The 24,216-nt window shown below is 36.8% G+C and overlaps 1 protein-coding gene across 1 annotated transcript in view; it reads right to left on the reverse strand.

Moving 5' to 3' along the window:
* Positions 1 to 24,216, reverse strand: part of atos (atos homolog atossa) — a 370,092-nt gene that overhangs the window by 83,447 nt on the left and 262,429 nt on the right. Inside the window, exons 7-9 of the mRNA XM_090369459.1 lie at positions 12,685 to 12,755; positions 12,403 to 12,514; positions 2,600 to 2,761 (exon numbers count right to left, since the gene is read on the reverse strand). Coding sequence (XP_090225585.1) covers positions 2,600 to 2,761; positions 12,403 to 12,514; positions 12,685 to 12,755 — 345 coding nt within the window. The remainder of the gene's footprint in view (positions 1 to 2,599; positions 2,762 to 12,402; positions 12,515 to 12,684; positions 12,756 to 24,216) is intronic.

Consider the following 24,216-nt stretch of genomic DNA (forward strand, 5'->3'; position numbering starts at 1 on the left):
CTTCCTTTGCTGCCTCCTTTAATATAACTGGATAGATTCCATCCACCCCAGGTGCCTTTCTCGTGTTTATCTTCAACAATTTCTCCCCCACTTTACTCTCAGTTATTACAAGATTATCTAGCTTACTGCCAGAGTTGAATACACCTCTGGCATTCCCCTCCTTCAATAATATTGTGTGAATGTCAATGCAAAATATTAATTTAGTTTGTTAGCTACCTGAGCAGGATCATCAACAGTTGAACCAGCGATATCAAGTGGACCAATCTGATTCATCCCCTTCCTTCTAGGGTTTACATAAGTAAAGAACTCTTTGCTGTTCTTCTTTGCATCCTTTGCCAAAGATTTCTCGTAATCTGCCTTCGCCTGCCTAACCTCCTTTGTACCTTGGTTACAGACCAGCTTATATATATCATAGGCTTCTGTGTCACTGTTAATTTATGTATCCCGTGCATTTTTCTTCTCTGTCACATGTCTAATTAGTTCGTCTGACATCCATTTAGGCCTAAATCTTGAACAATATTTCTTTGTTGTTATGAAAAGCCTAGTAGCTTCCAAGATTAATTCTTTGAATGCTTCCCATTTTGAATTTGCTGTTGGTAACATCATCAGTTGGTTCCACCGTATAGAATTTAAATACTGTCACCGTAGTCACCTTTACGAAAGCAGAAATCCTTCCCTTTACCCTTGATGGTAGTTACCCCTTTGAGTAAATCCCACTTCAGCACACTGTGATCACTGCCACCTAGTGGTTCCTTTATCTGCAGATTCTAAATGCATGAAGAATTGTTACTGATAATCAGATCAAGAGTATTACTCCCTCTAGTTGCCTTATGAACATGCTGCTGTAGAAAACAATCATTCAAATAAATTCACAAAAGCCTTGCTAGTGTTTGAGTGACCAACCCACAAATTGCAGTCAATATCCAGGAAATTAAAATCCCCTATTATAAGACACTAATTTACTGGCCCACTATTTTTCTCATCAGATTCATTAGGCCTATACCACACACTTACTCTCATTTTTCCTTTCACAGTGCTTATGTCACAACAAACAGACTCAACATTGCATTGTCCACCAACATCAATTGGATGCACTTCCTTAGATTTTATGTTTCTTAACTAACAGCATAACCCCTCCTCCCTTCCTATTCTGGCTATCCTTTCTGTACACACTGTACTCCCCAAATTCCAGTTCAACACTGCTTATGTCTGTGTGACACCGTGTCTCTGATATCCCAACAATATCTGCCTTTGATGTCTTGACTAGCACTTCAAGCTCATCGAATTTATTAACTATACTCCTAGCATTGGTGTACATGCAAGTATACATGCACCTGTTTCTACTCTTAGTTACCCTAACACAGCCTGTGTATTTTCTTGTTCCACTATGACTCCCAGCAGTCCTGGAAATTCCCATTGCCTTGCTTTCCAGGCTGCTGCTCAATTGCATTTCAATAGAAGATTTCTGGTATATCATTGACAATACCCCATGACCTGCCCTGGCAACCTGTCTGCATTGCTCCGAAAACTTCATATCTGACTGCACAATTACTTTCAAATCTTTTTCCTTTTCTACCACCCTAAGTGTAGTACCACCCTGTTGGTACATTTCTCTTGAGTGATTTCTACCCTCATAGGCAATACTTTGCATTTGTCAATGTTAAACTTCAGTTGCCATTTCTCAGCCCATCTACTCAAATTTTCTAGATCATGTTGCAGTAGCACACTGCCATTGCTGTCATTAACAACCTTGCCAACCTTTGTATCATCTGCAAACTTTGACATTAAGCCTTCATCAATATCACTGATAAATATACAAAACAACAGTGGGCCCAACACTTTACCCTGGGGGGATTCCACTAATAACATTAGTCCATGAAGAGTTGCATCCATTGATTACCCACTCTGTCTTCTCCCACTCAACCACCCTTTTATCCATTGTAGCAACTTACCCTTAATACCATACTGCTCCAATTTGTACTACTGTACAAATTGGATAATAATGTCAAAAGCTTTCTTGAAATCCAAGTATATGATATCAATATGCAAGTAATATGCTTTTACTATGCAAGTTTTATTTAATATCCCAGCATAATATGAAAAATAAATTTCCATTAAGGACCATGCCACAAACTATATTTAAATGAACATGAACTAAAATGTCTTTATTGTGAAACAGGGTACAAATTAAAATTAATGTATTTTTTTTTTTTAATAAAAGATATATTTAATGTATTGAAGCTAGCTGCAAAAGATACAAAGATCTACAATATTTGTGCATCTAGTTTTAGAATTTTATATAAAAGATAATGCTATCAGTCTGCAAAATAGCATACTGTATAGTTTGTTAGTGTTGACATCAATCAGTTCCTAATATGGTACACAGTAATTTTATTTATCATCCAGTTTATCTTTCCTACATCATGATTCATGTTTTACTGATATATCTCAACTTTGCAGTTGCTGAATTATATGTGCCATTCAGTAATTATAAAGTTGAGATATAACAATAAATCATAAAGGTTGAGCAACTTAATAAGAAACAAAGTGGCCACTTAAATTATACTATAACAATTATTGTTACTATAAGAGTACTTACTAGATATGGAGATGCTACTTTATCTGTATCTTGCAGGGAATAGAAGAACACTGATACAGATAAAATGATATGACGTGGGCAAAATGATCCACTAGCACCAATCTCAGCTGTAAAACCTTGTACTGTACTTACTGGCTCTAGTCTGCCATTTAAAACTGATTCCTGAAAATAAAGAACTTCTTAATAATAACAGAAGAAAATTTTAATTTTAATAACATTATACAAGATAATCTGCAAGATGTGTGACCCTAATTTCAGATATTATTTCTTAGCAGCAAAAACAGACGAAATACAAAGGAATACAACTACAGTAAAAATTTTTATTTTATGTGTAAATATATTTATTTCCGTTTTTCAAAGTAGTCTAAGCTTAAAAAAAAAAAAAACAGTGCAGGAGACTCTTAAGATGCATGGTGTTTCTTTATTATCACATTACAGGATAATTTTTTTTAAAAAATCAAATAAACACTTTCACAATGAATCATAAAAAGACTCCCTGCATTCATAAAACCAAAATGAAATTCCAATCCAAAATTAAATTCCTTATTTCAGTAGGATAATCCCTCACCTTTGCTCATGCATTCCATGAATGTACAAGTTTAAGGCTTTAAATGTATTAACTAAATGTTGATGGCATCCTTACTCTAGCTGAGTGGTGTCCAACCTACAGCCCGCAAGGAAAGAACTAAAATAGCATTTTAGAGAGTCACATCACTGTGTGTACAAGCATACATGGACACATAGTCCAATGTAGTCATATGTATGCTAAATACAATTATGTACATATCAATCTTTTCATATTGTGAAATTCTACAATTTTGATATAACTTGTTCATTGTATTGAATTATTATTGATTTGTATTGAACTGAAAAATCATGGATAAAAATTATTGATTTGTATTGAACTAAAAAATCATGCATAAAAATGTTCCAAAAGAGGAAAGTTGATTTGGAGTGTTGTATTTTTAATCGAAGGTAGACTGAAAACTATTTCTTCATTGAGTAAGACAAAAAAGCAGCGTGTTTGGTGTGTAAGGAGACTCTCAATTTTTAAAGAATATAATTTAAATGATACTATGATTCCAAGCATGATATGAAAAGAAAAGTGTTCAAGGTTACAAAACAAATTTAAAAAAACCAACAAAACACAGAAAACTTATCATTCAAGAAATTTATCTGCTGTAAGTGCCAGTTATCAAGTTACACATTTGATTGATTGATTTTGAAAAGTAAACCATTCAGTGATGGTGAATTTGTTAAACACTGTTTGTTAAAAGTTGTGGAAGAAATTTGTCTGTAGAAACGAACAATGATGAAAGACATTACTTTGTCTCGATAAACAATTATGCGAAGAGTAGAAGATATTGGAAAGAATTTGTTCAAACAATTTTTGGAAAACAAATGAAATATTTCAGTGTCTAACTGGATGACTGTAGTGACATAAATTAGTATTAGTAATGGCCACATTGTGCAAGGAAGCATATGGGTTATGCTGCACCAGCCAAAACATTAAAAAAAAATAAAAATAATAATGAGAAGAAAATTTTAAAAAATAAATAATTAATAAAAGAGAAGGAAATAGACAACCTATAAGTTTCCCTCCTCTCATAAGTAACTATCCAATTGACCTTTCAATTTCCTCAAACTGTCAGCCTCTACCACCCATGTAGGTAACTTATTTATAAACCACTGGCTAAATTAAAACTTCCTGCAATCCAGTCTAAACATCCCCCTATAACTTGAATTTATGGCCCCTAGTTCTAGCATCATTTATAACCATGAAAACTTCGTCCTCGTCCATTTAATGTATGCCTCACAGAGCCTTAAACACCTCAATCAGGTCTCTTCTAAGGTGCCTAGTTTCCCAAGTCTGCAACCCACATATTCAAAGTCTTTCTTCATATGGACGCCCTTTTGCCGATATCACCAGGCAAGTTACCCGTCTATGGACCCTTTCAAGAAGAACAATGTCTTTCTTTAGATGCAGTCTCCATACCTCAACATAGCACTCCAAGTGTGGTCTAACAATAGCTTTATATAATGGGATTATGATGTCCTTATCTCTACTAGAAAATGTTTGATAAATCATTGATAGGACACCATGGGCCTTCCTTGCAACCTGTGTACAATGCCTCGGAGAACTTCATTTCTGAGTGTATCATAACACCCAAGTCCCTTTCCTCCACTACTGGCTTAAGTTCAACCCCACCAAGTGCATAAGTTATTTTGGGTTTACTTGTTCCCCAGATGTAATACTTACATTTTGCTGGATTAAAGCACAGCTGCCATTTTTCTGACCATCCCTGAAGTCTATCTAGGTTACTCTGAAGGAACTCTGCTTGGTGGTGATCATTAACTACTCTACCAATCTTTACACCATCTGTAAATTTAGACATCACAACCTCTTTCCCTTCATCAATGTCATTTATGAAAGTCAAAAACAACAGTTGTTCTAATACTAATCCTTGGGGAACCCCACTTCTTACATCAACCCAATCTGAGGAAACTTTTCCATTTATCACAACCCTTTGCCTCCTGTCATGAAGCCATCCTGCCATCCTTTTAAAGATTTTACCTCTGATTCCAACTTCTCATGTGGGACTGAGTCAAATGCTTTGCTAAAATACAAATAAACAATGTTGAAATTATTCCCTAAATCCAGCTCTTGAGTGACCATGTCAAAATAGCTAACCAGATTAGTTAAATATGATTTTCCCTTTACAAAACCATGCTGAGTATCCTTCAGAATTCCATTTCTATCTAAATGATCCTGAATTCCACCCTTGATCATTGTCTCCATGATTTTCTCTACTACTGAAGTTAGACCCACCGACCGGTAATTTCCCACATCACTCTTAGAACCGCCCTTATGTATTGGGGATACATTCGCACTTTTCCAATCCATCGGAATCACTCAAGTCCAGTGATGGTCTCATAATTAGCCTCAATGGTTCAATGCACTCACTTGCTGGCTCCCTTAAGATTATAGGGTATATGCCATCAACCACAGGAGCCTTACTGGCCTGTAGGCTCGAAAGATCTTTTTATTAAATAATCATGTGAAATTTCAATATCATTAATTACATATTTTTCAACTTCACTCCCATAATTTCTCTTTGACATAAAGGGCTTTTCTTCTGTAAATACAGATGCAAAGTAACTGTTGAGTTAATCTGCAAAATCAGCCAGGGTATCTAATATTATCCCACACCAATTACATAAGGGTCCAATCTGGTTTGCCTTTCTCTTCTTTGCATTTCTGTATATGTGAAGAATTCCTTATCCCCATTCTTTGCCAGCGATTTCTCATAATCTAACTTTGCCAGCCTAACATTTTCTGTGGCACTATTATAGATCACTTTGTAGCTGTTATAGGCTTCAATACTTTTTATTGCTCTGTAACTTTTCCATGCAGTCTTTTTTTACTCAAGTAATCTGGCAATTTCATTATTCATCCAAATTGGGATCCTCCTCATGGAGTATTTTTTAATGGTATATACACATTCAATGCTTCTGTGATTAATGTTTTAAAGGTGTACCATAATTCAATTGTATTCATTCTATGTGCAATATCAACCCAGTTAATAGAAGCCATGTAGCATTTTAAGGCATTGTAATTTCCTTTTCTGAAATTATAACCCATTCCATTGACTACTGCTACCTCTCTCTTCATCGTTCACCATAGAACTCTGTGATCACTTCCTACTACTGGTTCCTGTACTGTCAGCCCTATTATGTCATCTAGTTCATGGGTGATGATGAGCTCTAGAATATTCTTTTCCCTAGTACTTTCCCTGACATGTTGGTACAAATTAAAATCATCCAGTTGATTTTAAAATTTTTCCCCATGTGGAGTTTCCTTCCCACTTGCTCCATCAATTAGAGGCAAATTAAAATTACCCATCATAAAACATTCACACTTACTTGCCCACTTCATTTGCATGTAGAGGCTTTCATCATAATCTTCACAAAATCACCTGGTCTGTAGATTATTCCCACTTTCATTAAAGACACAGCCCAACTCCTTATCATCATATGTGGAAATAATGATAATTTTGTTTGTTTGTTATTTGGTTTTTAGGAGCATTAGCAACTAAGGCTATACTGCTCTGGGGATATGCGGTGGTCATTCCCTGACCTTTCCGCATCCTCCATATTCAGTGGTCATGGGTTCGAACCTCGGTCTAATCAAGAAGCGTTTGCTACGCACTGCTTCTCCTGCCCACCTAGCTACGATGATAATTTTGTACCAGTTGAAGATTTAGCTGATCTACAGAGTGTGCAGTGAACAAGTACAGGTGAAAATCTTTTTGAAAATTTTTGCCAATCTATTAAAAAGTTAGGATTAAATATTAAAAACCTGTTAGGAGTCAAACTGATGGTGAAAAAAAAAAAATGATTGGTAAAAACATTGGGCTTATGGGTAGAATAACCAAGAAAATAATAAATATCAGAGCTGAACCTCCAATTGAAATTCACTGCATTGTGCATGAAGATGCTCTCTGTGGGAAATTTTGTAAATCACGTGGCCTTAATCAACATAAGTTTCAACAGTTTCTTTCAGAATATACGAAGATGTAATTTTTCACAGTGCATGTTCGTGTCAGACGGCACCTGGGATTTCTCCCATCTCCGCTTTTCATAGTGCAACGAGACAGCTTAGTCGTGACAAAGTGTTATTGTTTCTTTAAACTGCATCATGAAATTGATATTTTTTATGACAGCAAAAGGAAAACCAATAAAACCACTACCAAATATGGAGTTGTTGTTTGATCTTGCAATTCTTACAGACAATTCTAGTCATTTAACTGCTCTTTAGCATTAGCATTAGCATTAGTAGAGGCATATGATGCAAGAAAGCAAGCTTATTCAGCATCAGCCAATAAAAAAAAAAAAAAAAAAAAAAACAACCACTACTCCCATTTCACCCCTCAATTCGTTCGAAATACCTGTCCAGCTGAGCCTTAAATTTGTTTAGGCTATCAACTTCAACAACAAGCGATGGAAGTCTATTCCACAAACCAACTGCCCGCTGGCTAAAGGCGAATTTCCGCTCATCTATCCGACATCCGTCCTTCCTCAATTTGAATTTATGCCCTCTCAGGTGATTATTCTGAGCAAGAGGAAGAATCCCATCGGCATTGAGCATGCTCAAGCCATTCAAAGCCTTGTACACCTCTATCAGATCACCTCGGCGATGCCTAGTCTCCAGGCTCTGTAATTTGCAAAACTTAAGCCTTTCTTCGTAAGAGCAACCCTTTGTTCCATTCACTAATCTTGTTGCCCTTCTCTGTACTCGTTCCAGCAGCTCTACATCCTTCTTGAAATGAGGCCATCAGACCTGTATACAGTACTCAAGGTGTGGCCTGACCAATGCCTTATACAAGGGAATAATCACATCCCTGTCCCTGCTAGAAAAATTCCTGTATATCATTGACAAGACACCATGAGCTACTCTTGCAGCTCGTCTGCACTGCTCAGAGAACTTCATATCTGCCTGCACAATTACCCCCAGGTCCTTTTCATTCTCTACCACTGTCAGCGTAGTACCACAGAGTTGATACGTTGATCTGGGGTTACTGTTTCCCATATGTAGTACTTTACGTTTGTCAATGTTAAACTTCATTTGCCACCTCTCAGCCCATCTGCTCAACCTTTCCAGATCCTGTTGCAGCAGCATAGTATCAGTAGTGTCCTTAACAACCCTGCCAACCTTTGTATCGTCTGCAAACTTGGACATTAAGCCTGATACACCATCATCAATATCATTTATAAATACAGAAAACAACAATGGACCCAACACTGAACCCTGAGGAACTCCACTAATAACATTAGTCCACGTTGAGCAGTGTCCATTGATTACCACTCTCTGTCTTCTGCCACTCAACCATCCCTTTATCCATAGCAGCAATTTGCCTCGAATGCCACACTTCTCCAATTTGTGCAGCAGTCTTCCATGCGCAACAGTATCAAAAGCCTTTCTAAGATCCAAATATATAATATCAAAGTTATTCCTTGCATCCAGTTCTTTTGTGACTACATCATAGTATCCAATCAAATTGGTCAGACAAGACCTGCCCTTAACAAACCCATGCTGTGTCTGAGCTATAACTGAATTCTTGTCCAGATGATCCTGCAGTGCTTCTTTAACCAGTGCCTCCATTAATTTTCCTGGAACCGAAGTTAAACTAACAGGTCTATAATTACTTGTGTCAGCCTTTGATCCTCCTTTGTGAATTGGGGTTACATTTGCACATCTCCAGTCCATGGGTACCTCCCCTGAGTCCAAAGAAGCTCTCATAATTATGGCTAGGGGTTTGCTTACTTCCTTTGCTGCCTCCTTTAATATAACTGGATAGATCCCATCCACCCCGGGTGCCTTTTTTATGTTTATCCTCAACAATTTCTCCTCCACTTTCCTCTCAGTTATTAGAAAATCATCTAGCTCACTGCCAATGTTTACTTCACCTACGACATTCCCCTTCCTGAATAACTCCTCATGTGTGAATGTAGATGCAAAATACTCGTTTAGATTGTTAGCCACCTGAGCTGGATCCTCAACTGTTGAACCATCAACATCCAGTGGACCAATCTGATTCATCCCTTTCCTTCTTGAGTTTAAATAGGTAAAGAACTCTTTTCTGTTTTTCTTTGCATCCTTTGCCAAGGATTTCTCATAATCTGCCTTTGCCTGCCTAATCTCCTTTGTGACTTGGTTATATCTATCATAGGCTTATATCTATCATAGGCTTCCACGTCACCCATTAATTTGTATGTATCCCATGCATTTTTCTTCTCTGCCATGTGTCTCATTAGTTCATCTGACAACCATTTAGGCCTGAACCTTGAACAATATTTCTTGGTTGGTATGTAAAGCCTGGTAGCTTCCAAGATTAGTTCCTTGAATGCTTCCCATTTTGAATTTGCTGTTGGTAACATCTTCAGTTGGTCCCACTGTATAGAATTTAAATACTGTCTCAGACCATCATAGTCGCCTTTATGAAAGCAAAAACCCTTCCCTTTACCTCTGATGGTAGTTACCTCCTTGAGTAAATCCCACTTCAGCACACTGTGATCACTGCCACCCAGTGGTTCATTTATCTGCAGATTCCTAATGCATGAAGAATCACTACTGATAATCAGATCAAGAGTATTACTCCCTCTAGTTGCCTCCCGAACATGCTGGTGTAGAAAACAATCATCCAATAAATCCACAAAAGCCTTGCTAGTGTGTGAGTGACCAACCCACAAATTCCAGTCAATATCTGGGAAATTAAAATCCCCCATTATAAGACTCTCTGATTTACTGGCCCATTCTATTTCCCTGTACAGTATCTTATTATACTCATCAGAGTCATTAGGCCTATAGCACACTCCTACTCTCAATTTTGATTTACCTATGCTTATGTCACACCAAACTGACTCAACACTGCACTGTCCAGCGATGTCAACTGGCTTCACTTCCTTGGATTTTATGTGTTTTTTAACTAATAGCATAACCCCTCCTCCCTTCCTATCCTGTCTATCCTTTCTGTAGACGTTGTACTCCCCAAATTCCAGTTCTGCATTCCTTATATCTGTGTGACACCACGTCTCTGATATCCCAACAATATCTGCCTTTGATGTTTTGAGTAATACCTCAAATTCATTAAATTTATTTACTAAACTCCTAGCATTAGTGTACACGCAAGTATACATGCACCTGTTCCTATTCTTAGCTACCCTAACACAACCCATGTGTTTACTTGTACCACAATGACTTCCAGCAGTCTCTGAAATATCTCTTAATTTAAAACAAGGGAAAGGAAAATTGGTCTTTGATTTGTATGGAAACATCAAATCATTTCAGAATAAGTTATTATTTAAATCCAAATTGTGCAAGACAATTTAGTTCACTTTGATTGTTGTATGGTGCTAAAAGAGAAACACATTTCCAAAGAATCATTGCCTCTCATTATTACAATTACTTTTTGATGAGTTGAAAGTCAATTTGCTGATATAAGATTGCACGAAAAAGACATAAGCTTGTTTGAGAATCCATTTACTTCTATGGCTGAAAACCATAATCCCAGCTTGCAACTTGAAATTATTGATCTTCAAGCCAAAACAATCAAAAATAAGTATATGGACTGTGAAAATAAACTACTTGAATTCTGCCATCTGAAGATTTTCTGATAATAATAATAAAAAAAAAAATTCCATGAAAATGGCTACTTTGTTCAGATTAATGTATGTTTGCGAGCAAATTTTTTCATGCATGAAATCAAATAAATATTTAAAAAGAAACAGAATAACAGATAAGCATCTTCGTTTCATATTGAGAACTGGAGTCACAATTTTTCACTCAAATTTTGAACAATTATCTAAAAATATTCAGCCTCAATCATCTCATTAAATGTTAAGTTTTGTTCAGTAAATTTATTGTGTATTGTACTTAATAAAATTTTCGAATGTTTTCAATTTTAGATGTATTATTATAATTATTTATTCACCTTCATATTGGAAAAGCAGTGAAGTGATCCTTTTCAGGTTGTAAATTTTTTAAATGGAGCATTTAAAAACAAAAATAAAGTATTTTTTTAAAAAACAAAAGTAAAGTATTATTTTTTTAAAAACAAATGTAAGTTATATTTTAATCATTTTAATAAAATCTAAAAAAATAAATCATTGACATAAATTTGTTACTCATAAAGGTGTTGGGAATTTGCATTTTTTATATATAACCTGAAAATAAAAAATGGTAACATGAAAATAGAAACTTCCTTTTACATGTAAAAAGATATAGAAAATGTAACACACTCATTTTTCTCGAATCACTCAAGTGCGGCCCACAAAACAAATCTAACTTTGAATATGGCCCCTGTACGGGAAAAGGTTGGACACCACTGCTCTAGCTCATACAACATGGGCATAAACTTAAATTGAGAAAAGGATGTTTGCAAGATGGATGTGCAAAAATTTCCTTTCAGCCAGAAATTGAGTGTTGGAACAGGCACAAATTGCCAGTATTGGCCATGGTTTAATCTGTATTTGGTTCACTGACTTGAACTTGTCTACAGTCTGATCCAAACCAAATTTACAGTACAGTAATTACTTGAATTCACAAAAGGAAATCATTCCTTGAAAGTCATTTGTTTAGAAAAAAAAATCATTAAATGAAAATGAATTTGCTATTAACTTAAAGGTAGTAATTGGGGATATGGTGACCTAATACAGATGTGTACAAATGTATTGCACACATGTGTATATGCTTTAATATATTTAATGATAATTTTAAATGAAGAGGAACATTAAAACAGAGTATAAAAGAAAGAAGGAAAAATGATAATTCATTTACTAGTTGGATTTGATCACTAAGGTCCTGAAGCTAGATTGAAGAGTTGCTGGATTCCATGGCTTCAAGAAAAGTGTCTAGTGACACATGTTTCATATGCTTAGTTTGTTGTTCTTTCATTTTATAGAAACAGAACATCTTCAACTTTACTTATGTTGAGGCTGCATTCCACAGTTGAACCATCTTCTTAAAATCTATTGCAAAAGAGGTGGGGAGGTCGTGTAAAGGAAAGCAAGCCCATGAAAGAGAAATCTTCCTTTTTTGATATAAGAACATTTTTCAACGAGAGTAATAATGCTTTCATTTGGAACACTTTCTTGAAAAATACCTAATTCTTAAGTAGTTAATATAAGATATTTAAAAGAGTATCTTTAAAAGTAAGAGTGTATTTTTCAATATAATAATATTTTACTGGCAAATTAATATGTACTGCACAATGATAAGTGACATATCCTAGTATTAAATTTACCTCAAAAGTTCCCAGCAAACTACATATAGTGATGGAAGCAGGTGCACTTGTACTAAGCTGAAGAACTCTATCATGATCCTCTTCATCTTCTGGTTCTTTTTCAAATAGTGCCCTAAAATTTATACAGATAATTTTATAAATGAAATGTTCTACTAAGGTGAAAATAAATTTTATAAATTTTTGTGAGTGTATTTCATAATGTATAAATGTTCACACACAAACTCTATTTTTGTTTATTCTAAAATATATACTACAAGGTTCATATCTTAAATTCATCCTCACCTTTTTATAGCAGAAACTGTTGTTAGTGAGCTATCAAAGTCAAAGCAGGTACCAGATTTTCTGATTGGGGCCTAAATCAATAAACAGCACAGTTATTGGCACCTTACCTAAGATGATTCATTTAATTAAATACATTAATAACAAAGAATCCTTATAATTTCACATTCATTCTCCACTGCTGAATGAGAAGCTGAGGTAATTACCAAGAACAAAAAAAAAATATATATATATATATATATATATCTATATATATATATATATGGCCCTAACACTAATATTTAAATTTATTAAATTTAAATATTAGTGTTAGGGCCAAAAGTTTACAAACGTGGATTAACTTTATGTACAGGAAACTGTGGCATCTACGTTAGGTTACCTGTTGTTTAAAGTTATTGATAGTAGTTGCCGTTGAATTTAAGCCAAAGACCTATTATCATGCAGTAAGATTACGTGGTAATAGGCCTTTGTTAATCCACATTTGTAAACTTTTGGCCCTAACACTAATATTTAAATTTAATAATAAAAAAAAATGGACAGGAAACTATTGAAACATTAATGGCAGCATATATGTACTATTTCAGCACATACTGAAATAGTGAAACGGTGTAGCATCCTCAAGAGATACGTTTAACATATATCTGCCAGTTACCTAATAATTTCTAATTTTTAATGCTTATGTAAAACCTTTATAAACGTAAGTTGAATCGTTAGTATTAAATTTAAAATTCAGTTATTAAGGCCAGTGAGCCTATTTAATTGTAAAATGCCTCAGAAAGTAAGTATAATGGTTAATTTTTTAAACTTTAAATTTAACATATATAAAATTGAATCCTTAAAGCTAGAGAGAATACTCAGAAAACAAATTTGTTAGTTAATATTGATAAATTAAAATGAATTCTTAAAGCTTGTAAATCTCGGAATAAAAACTATTCAGAAAGTAAATTGTATTAAAATAAATATGGAGTTCTTATAACTAGTAAGTCTATTATAAAAAAAAAAAAAAAAAAAAAAAAAAAACTTTAGTTATAAAAAAACTTAAGTGAATATTTTAAATTTTAGATTTTAATAAAAATTCAGTTCTTAATGCTAGGGAGACTATTATAGTAAAAACTATTTAGAACATAAAATTGATGGTTAATATTTGTTAAAAGTTAAAATTTAGTTTGTAAAGCGAATAAGACAATTATGGTAAATACTATTCAGAATGTAAAATCTATGGTTAATAATATTTTAAATTGCAAAAAATTGAGCTCTTAAGGCTAGTGAGGCTATTATAATTGATAGTCTTTTCAAAATAAAAAGTAGACATATAAAAAATTCTGGATACACAAAGAGACAAAGATAACCCTTACCAAATTACGAATACCTAGCTAATCCAGGGCCATTACTAATGACGGGTGGTAACTTGCACCTAACATTTTTTCTGCAATCATATTCTATTTGCAATCCTTCTCCTTAAATCTTTTCAACACTCTAATAAGCCAGTGGTTTTCAACCGGGGTGCCGCAACAACATTCTAGGGGTGTTGTGTAATTTGGGTTTTAAGTTACTTAAAATTATTATTATTTGTTTTGTTTTTTTATTTGTATATTTATTTCATTATAAAAAAGTGTATGGTATCCATTGTACCATATCTTTTTAATTTTGTGGTGATCTATAATTGATCTTTATTTAGTACCTCTATATAAAGAAAAAAATATTATATAGGTATATATATTAAAAGGTCAAAAACCAGTGTTAGGTATTTCTTTTGGCCTGGGGGTGCCACAAAAAAATTACTGGGACACTAAGGGTGCTGTGAACCGAGAAAGTTTGGGAACCTCGGCTCTAAGCTGTTAGTGCAATACGAGAGCAGGAGTGGCTATTGCCGTCCTAAGTACTTACCTAATTTCACCTTCCACTTGCTGTATACCAGACATGAAATAAGGGTGGAAACTACCCATACTTAGAAATGTCAATACATATATATATATATATATATATATATATATATATATATATATATATATATACACAGGGTGTTTCACTACCAGTGCAACAAACTTGTAGGAGGTGTAGGGGGCACAAAGACGAATCGGAATCACATAGCATTGCAGGGTCCGAAATGCCTTCGTCATGCGGTAGAGGACGTTGAACGGGAAGGTCACGTGAACAGCGATCCCGCTGGAAGTCAGCATTTGTGAACCGGTTCCTGAGGCAGTAGGATGGACGGGTATTCAAACATTGAACTGGCCAACATACACCTCACGTATGGAGCTGCAGACTGTAATGGGCGCGCCGCTCTGCGCTTGTACCAGGAACGTTTCCCGCACAGGCATGCTCCTCATCATACGATTTTCGCACGTGTGCACAGAAGGTTACGTGAGACTGGTTGTTGCACGAGAGGTACCATGAATCGAGAGCGAACGACGAGGACGCCAGACAATGAGGAGAATGTCCTACATCTTGCAGAAGGCAATCCGAGTACTCAAGCGATAGGCCAACGATTGGGTATTTCCCAATCCACTGTATGGAAAATACTGTCAACAAACCAAATGAGTTTATACCATCTGCAACATGTCCAATCATTGGAGCCTGCGGATTATCCACTCCGGAGGACTTTTGCTACTTGGTTTCTTCAACAGAAACGGTTCGCAAATGCTGACTTCCAGCGGGATCGCTGTTCACGCGACCTCCCGTTCAACGTCCTCTACCGCATGACGAAGGCATTTCGGACCCTGGCTGCTATGTGATTCCGATTCGTCTTTGTGCCCCCCCTACACCTCCTGCACGTTTGTCGCACTGGTAGTGAATCACCCTGTGTGTGTATATATATATATAAACGTAAATAAACTTTGTTTATACTCCAGAATGACCACATAAAGTCAGGAGTTCACAAGATAAAGAGGACACAGGAACATTGCCATATTTAGTAGTCACATGAGCTTGAACCATGCTCACACAGGGCACATGTACTTATGTACACTTTTGCTTGACCACTCAGCTATGGCAGTGTGCTTGAAGGGTTCATTAGCAAAAAAGAGAATAAACAAACAAAAATTAAATAAATACACAAGGGTCCTTATTACATCATTTTGCATAAGACAATTTTCTGGAAGCTGCTAAGAGGCATTTTCTTTACAGCTTAAAAATTGTTTTCTTGTTAACATTTGTTTAAAATTAGTCATGTGACCAGGAATGTATATCATGGTTAATAAATATTTATAATTTATAAAATCATTCATTTTGCAAGATATCCAATACTAGTTTGCAGTATAGCACAGTAGTTACATACAGCAATACCCCACTTAGCACGGCTTCAAACAGCATGGGTTTCACTATAACATGGTTTTCAATTAAGTTTAAGTCGAAAATTTACTGTACATATTAAAACTCATTCAATAGCCTAGACAGGTACTATACATATATGCTGCATTGTCGTACCCTAGGTATGGTACATATATGCTGTGGTGCTAACTCTGTTGTCTACCATGCACATGTGACAATATCTCCTTTCAGGCAGTCAGCTGCAACGTGCAACAGTGTTCAGTATTCTTAATTCCATCCTGATGAGATGACATGATAGTTTTTCAAACTTTTCATTTCAAAATTTATTTTTTACCCCTTTACATATGATCGAAAATATATCTGCATTTTGGCTAGAAATCACTGCCAACAACATGCATTCTGTTTGGTAGAACGTTTTGCCCTATTTGGTAAATGATTTCACTGGTTTTGAATCGCAAGTTCAGATAATTGCCAAAGACATTGTGAAGGTCGGAAAAGACTTGGGATTGGAAACTTTGGACACTGCCAATGTACGTGACTGCATTGGCTCACATGCGACTTAGATGATGCAACTCTCCTTGAAATTGACAAGCAAACTGCATATGCAGAAGAGGAAAATAATTCTGAAGTGGATAACACTGAAGTGCCACCAAAACAATTTTCAACAGAAGAACTGGAGAAAGTTTTTTGGGGGGTTGACATGGCCTGCAAGGCGATTACGAATGAAGATCCGAATGTTGAATGTAGCATCAAGATACGGCAAATTTTACAAGTTAGGATTCGATGCTACAAAGACTTGTATGCCAAGAAAAAGAAGAGATAGCTTCACAAGACTTCATTATTGAAATATCTAAATAAACAACTGGTTTTTTAAAGCACTTTTCTCATCTCTCATGATGTTAACTTTTCATTAATAAAATTTTTGCAATTTTTTTTAAAGTTTCAAATCCTTTTAATTGGCTATCAAGTGCAAATTGTTAATAGACTTTTTCTCTGGTATGCATTCAATTAAAACCCATTGTAATTATACCTCAATCAGCACGGTTTCACATAACAAGGAATAGTTTCAGTACCAATTATCAGTTCTATGCGAAGTATTGGCTGTATTTAGTTTCTAAGACAATTTGAGTGATAAAATCATATTCCACTATTTATTATTTGTGTTTAGCTGATTAAGATGGTGAATGTTATTTACGTGACCTTCAAAGTTGCCTTAAAAAAAAAAAAATCCAAATTCGACTTCTGCTGCCATTGTTACAGTATTGATAACAATATATAGTAAGAATATAGGCAATCATGCCCCAGCTACAAGTGAAGATCTCAAACTGTAGCGAGAATGCATTGGATTGGGGAGAACTGTTAGTGGCATATGTATGAATAATATGTATACCCCATATATTATGATTTTGAAGAAAATATATGAGAGTGCTACCTCCTTTATTAGACTAGACAAAGACAGTAGGAAATTTAAAATTGAGAAAGGAGTTCGACAAGGAGACACAATATCTCCGAAGCTGTTTACTGCTGCCCTTGAGGAAGCTTTCAGAAGATTAGACTGGTCGCAGAAAGGAGTCAATGTGAACGGAGAGTACCTAAACCATTTACGATTTGCAGATGACATTGTGGTCATTAGCCACGATCCCAACGAATTAGAGGAAAATCTTAATCAGTTATGCACAGCTAGTAAGGATTTTGGACTAAAGATGAATATGGCTAAAACAAAAGTAATGATGAACAAGTATGCCACGGAAAGGGAAATAATGATTGAAGGAGCAGTAATTGAAAAGGTGGAGTCATATACTTATCTGAGACAAGTCATTAGCTGTAATAATGATAAGTGGCTGGAAGTCAAGAGAAGAATAAATTTTGGATGGATAGCATTCAGGAAATATAGTCACATACTGAAGAGCAATATCCCAGTTTGTCTGAAACGTAAAATAATGAATCAGTGTATACTCCCCACCATGACTTATGGAAGTGAAACTTGGGCACTCACCAAAAGAATGGAAGAGAAGCTGAGAACTACACAGCGAAGAATGGAACGAATCATATTGGGAATCAGACTGTTAGATAAGAAGAGAAACACATGGATTAGGCAACAAACTCAAGTAAAGGACATTCTGATCAAAACTAAAGAACTAAAATGGTCTTGGGCAGGACACATAGCTCGAAGACATGATGACAGATGGACTAAGAAAATAACAGAATGGTATCCAAGAGGAGCTAGAAGAAAACCTGGAAGACAAAGGCGGAGATGGATAGATGAAATTCATGAGTTTGTGGGTAGTAAATGGATGGCCAGTGCTCAAAACAGAAGGAACTGGAAAGTTGCTGGAGAGGCCTTCATCCTGCAGTGGATTGAAAATGGCTGATGATGATGATGTATGAATAATGACTATATTATGTATGCTACTTACTCTCTTTTAGTGAAGCTACATTTAGCAGAACATGGCAACCATAGGGATACCTTTGTTTATTTCAAAGAGCATTAGGAGATTAAGCACAAATTCAGCATTATGATGGGCTTATACAAAGGGTACTAGGAAAGTTTTGCAATACAGCTTTGTTTATTTAATTTTTTTCAAAGTAATTTCTTCTACATTCAATACACCTCTCCATCCTCCGAAACCAATCTTTAAACCAGTTCTGCCAAGTTTCACTAGGGAGTAAAGCACACTCGTTGTCCCAAGCCCGTAGAAGGTCCTCATCACTGGAAAACCGCCTCCCTTTTAGCTTCATTTTCACATGCGGGAACAGTGCAAAGTCGCAGGGAGCAACGTCTGGACTGTAGGGAGGGTGCTCGAGAAGTTTCAGTCCTGTCGTGGTCAAATATTCGGTGCAGGCTTTGGCGCGGTGAGCTGGAGCATTTTCGTGATGGAGGTACCAGGTGTCCATTCTTGACTTTGGCCGCAGGTTCTTCATAGATCCAATGACTTTAGGCAGGCATTGTTCAGTATACCACTTAGCTGTGACTGTCTTCTGCGTGTCCAAAACGACACGTTCCACAATTCCACTCGATTTGAAAAATACAGCTATCATTTTCTTCTTTACAGATCGGGATTTTCTGACAATTACGGGTGTGTCGTCATCATCAAAGACCCAAACTTTGTTTTGAGCCTTGGTCGGCAGATCGTAATAGTACAGCCAAGTCTCGTCACCTGTCACAATGTTGTTCACATACCGAGATTGTCCCTTATCAAACTTTTTTAACATCTCCCGGCACCAAGTCACACGTCGTGTCATCTGCTCTTCAGTCAGTTGATGCGGCACCCAGAGAGAACAAAGTTTCTTCACGTGCAAATGATCTTGCAGAATCGAACGAATTGCTGGTGCATTTAGGCCCAAAGTATCCTCTATCTGTTGGTAGGTCACTCACCTGTTTTCGTCAAGCATTTTCCTCACAGCAGTAACGTTTTCCTCCGTAACTGACGTTCGTGGCCTTCCCGGCCTCTCAGAATCCTCCAGAGTGAAATTTCCCCTTTGGAATTCTCTATACCACCTGAATATCGTTGTACGATGTGGACAATCATCATCTAGTGCAAGAGTCATTTCTTCTAAGCACTGGTCTATGGTTAAACCACGCACGAAACTATACCGAAAAACTGTCCTTATCTCATTTCGTGACCACGATGCCATCGCAAGCACTTTACACTCTCACTACTAATGAATAACTGAGCCCATCGACTTGGCGCGGCGGCTACTATGCACGTATGAACATGTCTCAACATGCAGCAACAAGCAGCTTCCTGTGATTCATTGTTGCGTCATATTGCAAAACTTTCCTAGTACCCTTTGTATGAAGGCTTTGAAGAACAGGGTTAATGCCCTTGGAGGATTAAAAAAGAGAAACCCATCAAGCCCTCAGTAGCACTGAGCATGATTCTAGCAGGGATAAGGAGGTGATTATCCCCTTGTATAAGGGGATAGTCAGGCCACACCTGATTACGGTATACAGGTCTGGAGGCCTCATTTAAAGAAGGATGTAGAGCTGCTGGAACGAGTACAGAGAAGGGCAACAAGATTAGGGAATAGAACAAAGGGTTGCTCTTACGAAGAAAGAGCTTAAATTTTGCAAATTAGTGTCTGTAATTTGCAAAATTACAGACACTGTAAATTTGTCTGGGACTAGGCACCTCAAGGTGATCTGATTGAGGTGTATAAAGCCTTGAATGGTTTGAGCATGCTCAATGCTGATGGGATTCTTCCTCTTACTCAGAATAATCACCTGAGAGGACATAAATTGAAATTAAGAAAAGACAGATATAGGATAGATGTGTGGAAGTTTGCCTTTAGCCAGCGGGTAGTTGGTTGGTGGAACAGACTTCCATCCTTTGTTGTTGATAGCCTAAGTAAATTTAAGGCTGAGATGAACAGGTATTTGGAACAAATGGAGGGGTGAAATGGGAGCGGTTTTTTTTTTTTTTTTTTTGGCTGAGGCTGCATAAGCTGGTTTTCTTGCATCATATGCCTATACAAATGCTAAAGGCTAGAAGTCCCAGGAGGAAGATGAATGGAAGATCTAGGTGCAATGGGAATGGAGGAGGAAGGCTTTAAGATTTGTAATAAAGCAGTCTTTTTTTTTTTTGTTTTTGGCATAAATCTTCTCACAGTAAAACTATCTAATCCACACTTAAACTGCAGGCTTCTGTCCTATCTTATCAATCATATCGATATCATATTGCTTCCTGCGCAAGTTTTTCAGCATTTGAGAGAGAAAATAAAAAAAAAGTTGCATCCCTTCACTGCCACGAAGCACAACCTCTTACTCTTCTTCCTGCTCTTCAGCAGTCATGATCAAGAAACGAGTGAATGACAATGACTGTTATGGAACTGATATGCTTATAATGAAGAAACACCGTTAACACAATCGAGTATTAATGAGTTCATTCACACTAATTTCTTCACCTGAAAATATCAGTTCCATTACATTTGCATCATTAAGGTCAAAACACACACCACCATTTGTAGGATTACCATTTCTTTCTTATCAAATCCTGGAACAAAATGGCTTCAACATAAAGAATATGGAAAATAAACATATATGATTCTGTTTTAGGATATCGATAAGATAAAAGCTGAATTATTAAATAATAGCAGTTAGCATTAGTAGAGGCATACAATGAAAGAAAGCAAGCATATACAGCATCAGCCAAAAAAAAAAAAAAAACCCTTCCTATTTCACCCATCAATTCATTCCAAATGTTTGTCTAGTTCTGCCTTGAATTTATTTAAGCTATCAACTTCTACGACGACAGATGGAAGTTTGTTCGAACAATCAACTATCTGCTGGCTACAGGCAAATTTCTGCACTTCTATTCGACAACTGTCTTTCCTCAATTCCAGTTTATGCCTCCTCAGGTTTGTAATCTGAGCAAGAGGAACAATCCTATGAGCATTGAGCCGGCTCAATCCATTCAAGGCCTTATACACCTCAATCAGATCGCCTCACAAGTGCTTAGTCTCTGGATGTTGCAATTTGCAGAACTTAAGCCTTTCTTTGTACGAGCACCCCTTTGTTACCCTCACCAGTCTTATTGCCCTTCTCTGTAGGGCAACAAGACTGGTGAGGGGAACAAAGGGATGCAGAGTTGCTGTACTCGTTCTAGCAACTCTACATCCTTCCTAAAACGAGGCTTCCAGACCTGTACGCAGTACTCAAGGTGTGGCCTGACCATTGCCTTAGGGGATAATCACCTTCTTATCCCTGCTTGGGAAATTCCTGTACATCATTGACAAGACCCCTCTGGCAGCTTGTCTGCCAGAAAACTTTATATCTGACTGCACAATTACCCCCAGGTCTCTTTCATTCTACATAGCTGGTACATTTCTCTGGGGTTACTGCTACCCATATGCAGTACTTCGCATTTGTCAATGTTAAACTTCAGTTGCCACTTCTCAGCTGATCTACCCAACTTTTCCAGATACTGATGCAGCAGCATACTGTCATTACTGTTATTAACAGTCCTGCCAACCTTTGTATCATATGCAAACTTTGACATTAAGCTTAATATACCTTCATCAATATCACTGATAAATATACAAAACAACAATGGGCCCAACACTGAACCCTGAGGGACACAACAACTAATAATGGACACAAAGAGCTGTGTCCATTGATTACCACTCTATCTTCTCCTACTCAACCATTCTTTTATCCATTGTAGCAACTTGCCCTGTATGCTATACTACTCCCATTAGTACAGTAGTCTTCTATGTGCAACAGTATCAAAAGCTTTTCTGAAATCAAAGTATATGATATCAAAGTTATTTTTTGCATCCAGCTCCTTTGTGACCACATCATAGTATACAATCAAATTGGTCAGTCAAGACTTTCCCCTTAACAAACCCATGCTGTGTCTCAATTATTACTGCAGTCTTGTCTAAATGATCCTGCAATGCATCTTTAACCAGTGACTCCATTATTTTCCTTGGAACAGAAGTTAAACTAACAGATCTATAATTACTCGTGTCACCCTTTGATCCCCTTTGTGAATTGGAAATACATTTGCATATCTCCAGTCCATGGGGACTTCCCCTGAGTCCAAGGAAGCTCTCATAATTATGGCTAAGGGTCTACTTACTTCCTTTGGCACCTCTTTTAATATAACTGGATAGATCCCATCCACCCGAGTGTGTTCATCCTGCTTGAAAATCCGGTTGGTTTTATTGTCTGGATGTGGGGAAGGGCCTATGTACTCTGTTTTTTTAAACAGATGTACTGAGTTGCTTTTAATCAGAAGCACTTGGGACACCTACTGAGGGAATCGGGGATTTTTCTAATAAAGAAAAATTTTTTAACAAGTCTCCTCAACCTGTGTCAATCTCTAAAAAGTGTTGTAATTTTTTCAAAGTACCAATAATATCCAGTTTCAACGGAATGTAGGAACACATCCAAGATGGTAACCTACCTGAAATGCAGGTCCTTTGGTCCCTCCATATCTGCTTTGACATCCAGGGTGAGCTAGCTCACATTATAAGCAACGTCATTCATAATGGTACCCATTACCGATCATCAGAAGCATAGTGGCTTCCACCTTCAAGAGCCAAACACCTGACAACTATGGTAATCTCACCACAAAAATACCACTTATCACAGAAGACAAACTTCACATCATTAGCATTAGCATTAGTAGAGGCATTTGATGCAAGAAAGCAAGCTTATGCAGCATCAGCCAAAAAAAAAAAAAAAAAAAAAAAAAGTAACATAAATAAATAAAAATAACCACTTCCACTTCACCCCTCTGTTCGTTCGAAATACCTGTCCAGCTGAGCCTTAAACTTATTTAGGCTATCAACTTCCACGACAAGGGATGGAAGTCTGTTCCACCCACCAACCACCCGCTGGCTAAAGGCAAATTTCCGCACATCTATCCTACATCTGTCTTTCCTCAATTTGAATTTATGCCCTCTCAGGTGATTTTTCTGAGCTAGAGGAAGAATCCCATCAGCATTGAGCATGCTCAAACCATTCAAGGCTTTGTACACCTCTATCAGATCACCCCGCTGGTGCCTAGTTTCCAGACACTGTAATTTGCAAAACTTAAGCCTTTCTTCGTAAGAGAACCCCTTTGTCCCATTCACCAATCTAGTTGCCCTTCTCTGTACTCGTTCCAGCAGCTCTACATCCTTCCTGAAATGAGGCCTCCAGGCCTGTATACAGTACTCTAGGTGTGGCCTGACCATTGCCTTATACAAGGGAATAATCACCTCTTTATCCCTGCTAGAAAAATTCCTATATATCATTGACAATACACCATGAGCTACTCTTGCAGCTCGTCTGCACTGCTCAGAGAACTTCATATCTGCCTGCACCACCACCCCCAGGTCATAATCTAATTCATCCCTAGGACAAGTGACAAGACTTCTTAGTTAGCCAGAAACAAGGTCAAAACAAGATTTTCTGCTTCCAGAAAAATATGGAACTTCTCAAACCTTCCCACACCCACTTATCAGAAAGCAAAATTAAACATCCTGTGTATCACATGAAGTGTGGGGTTTGCAAAAGGGGGTTTATGTAGAACAGAGTCAAAGGAATATGTTGAAAAGAATCAGTGAACAGAGAAGCAATATGCAAGTCAGAAAGGTTTTCACCTCAGATCTGGCCCTACGTTCTGCTGAAGGTAGACAGTGTTGAAACTTTGAAATTACAACTTTTCAGAAACCGGCAGAGGTTAAGGAAACCTTTTAAAGAATCATTTTTCATTAGGGCTCTGGTTCTCCTCAATTCCATCAACAGGTCCAAGAGTCTTCTAATTCACAATGACC

Source organism: Mastigoproctus giganteus, chromosome 3 (genome assembly GCF_048544385.1).
Source record: "Mastigoproctus giganteus isolate SK-2022 chromosome 3, ASM4854438v1, whole genome shotgun sequence".
NCBI lineage: Eukaryota > Metazoa > Arthropoda > Arachnida > Uropygi > Thelyphonidae > Mastigoproctus > Mastigoproctus giganteus.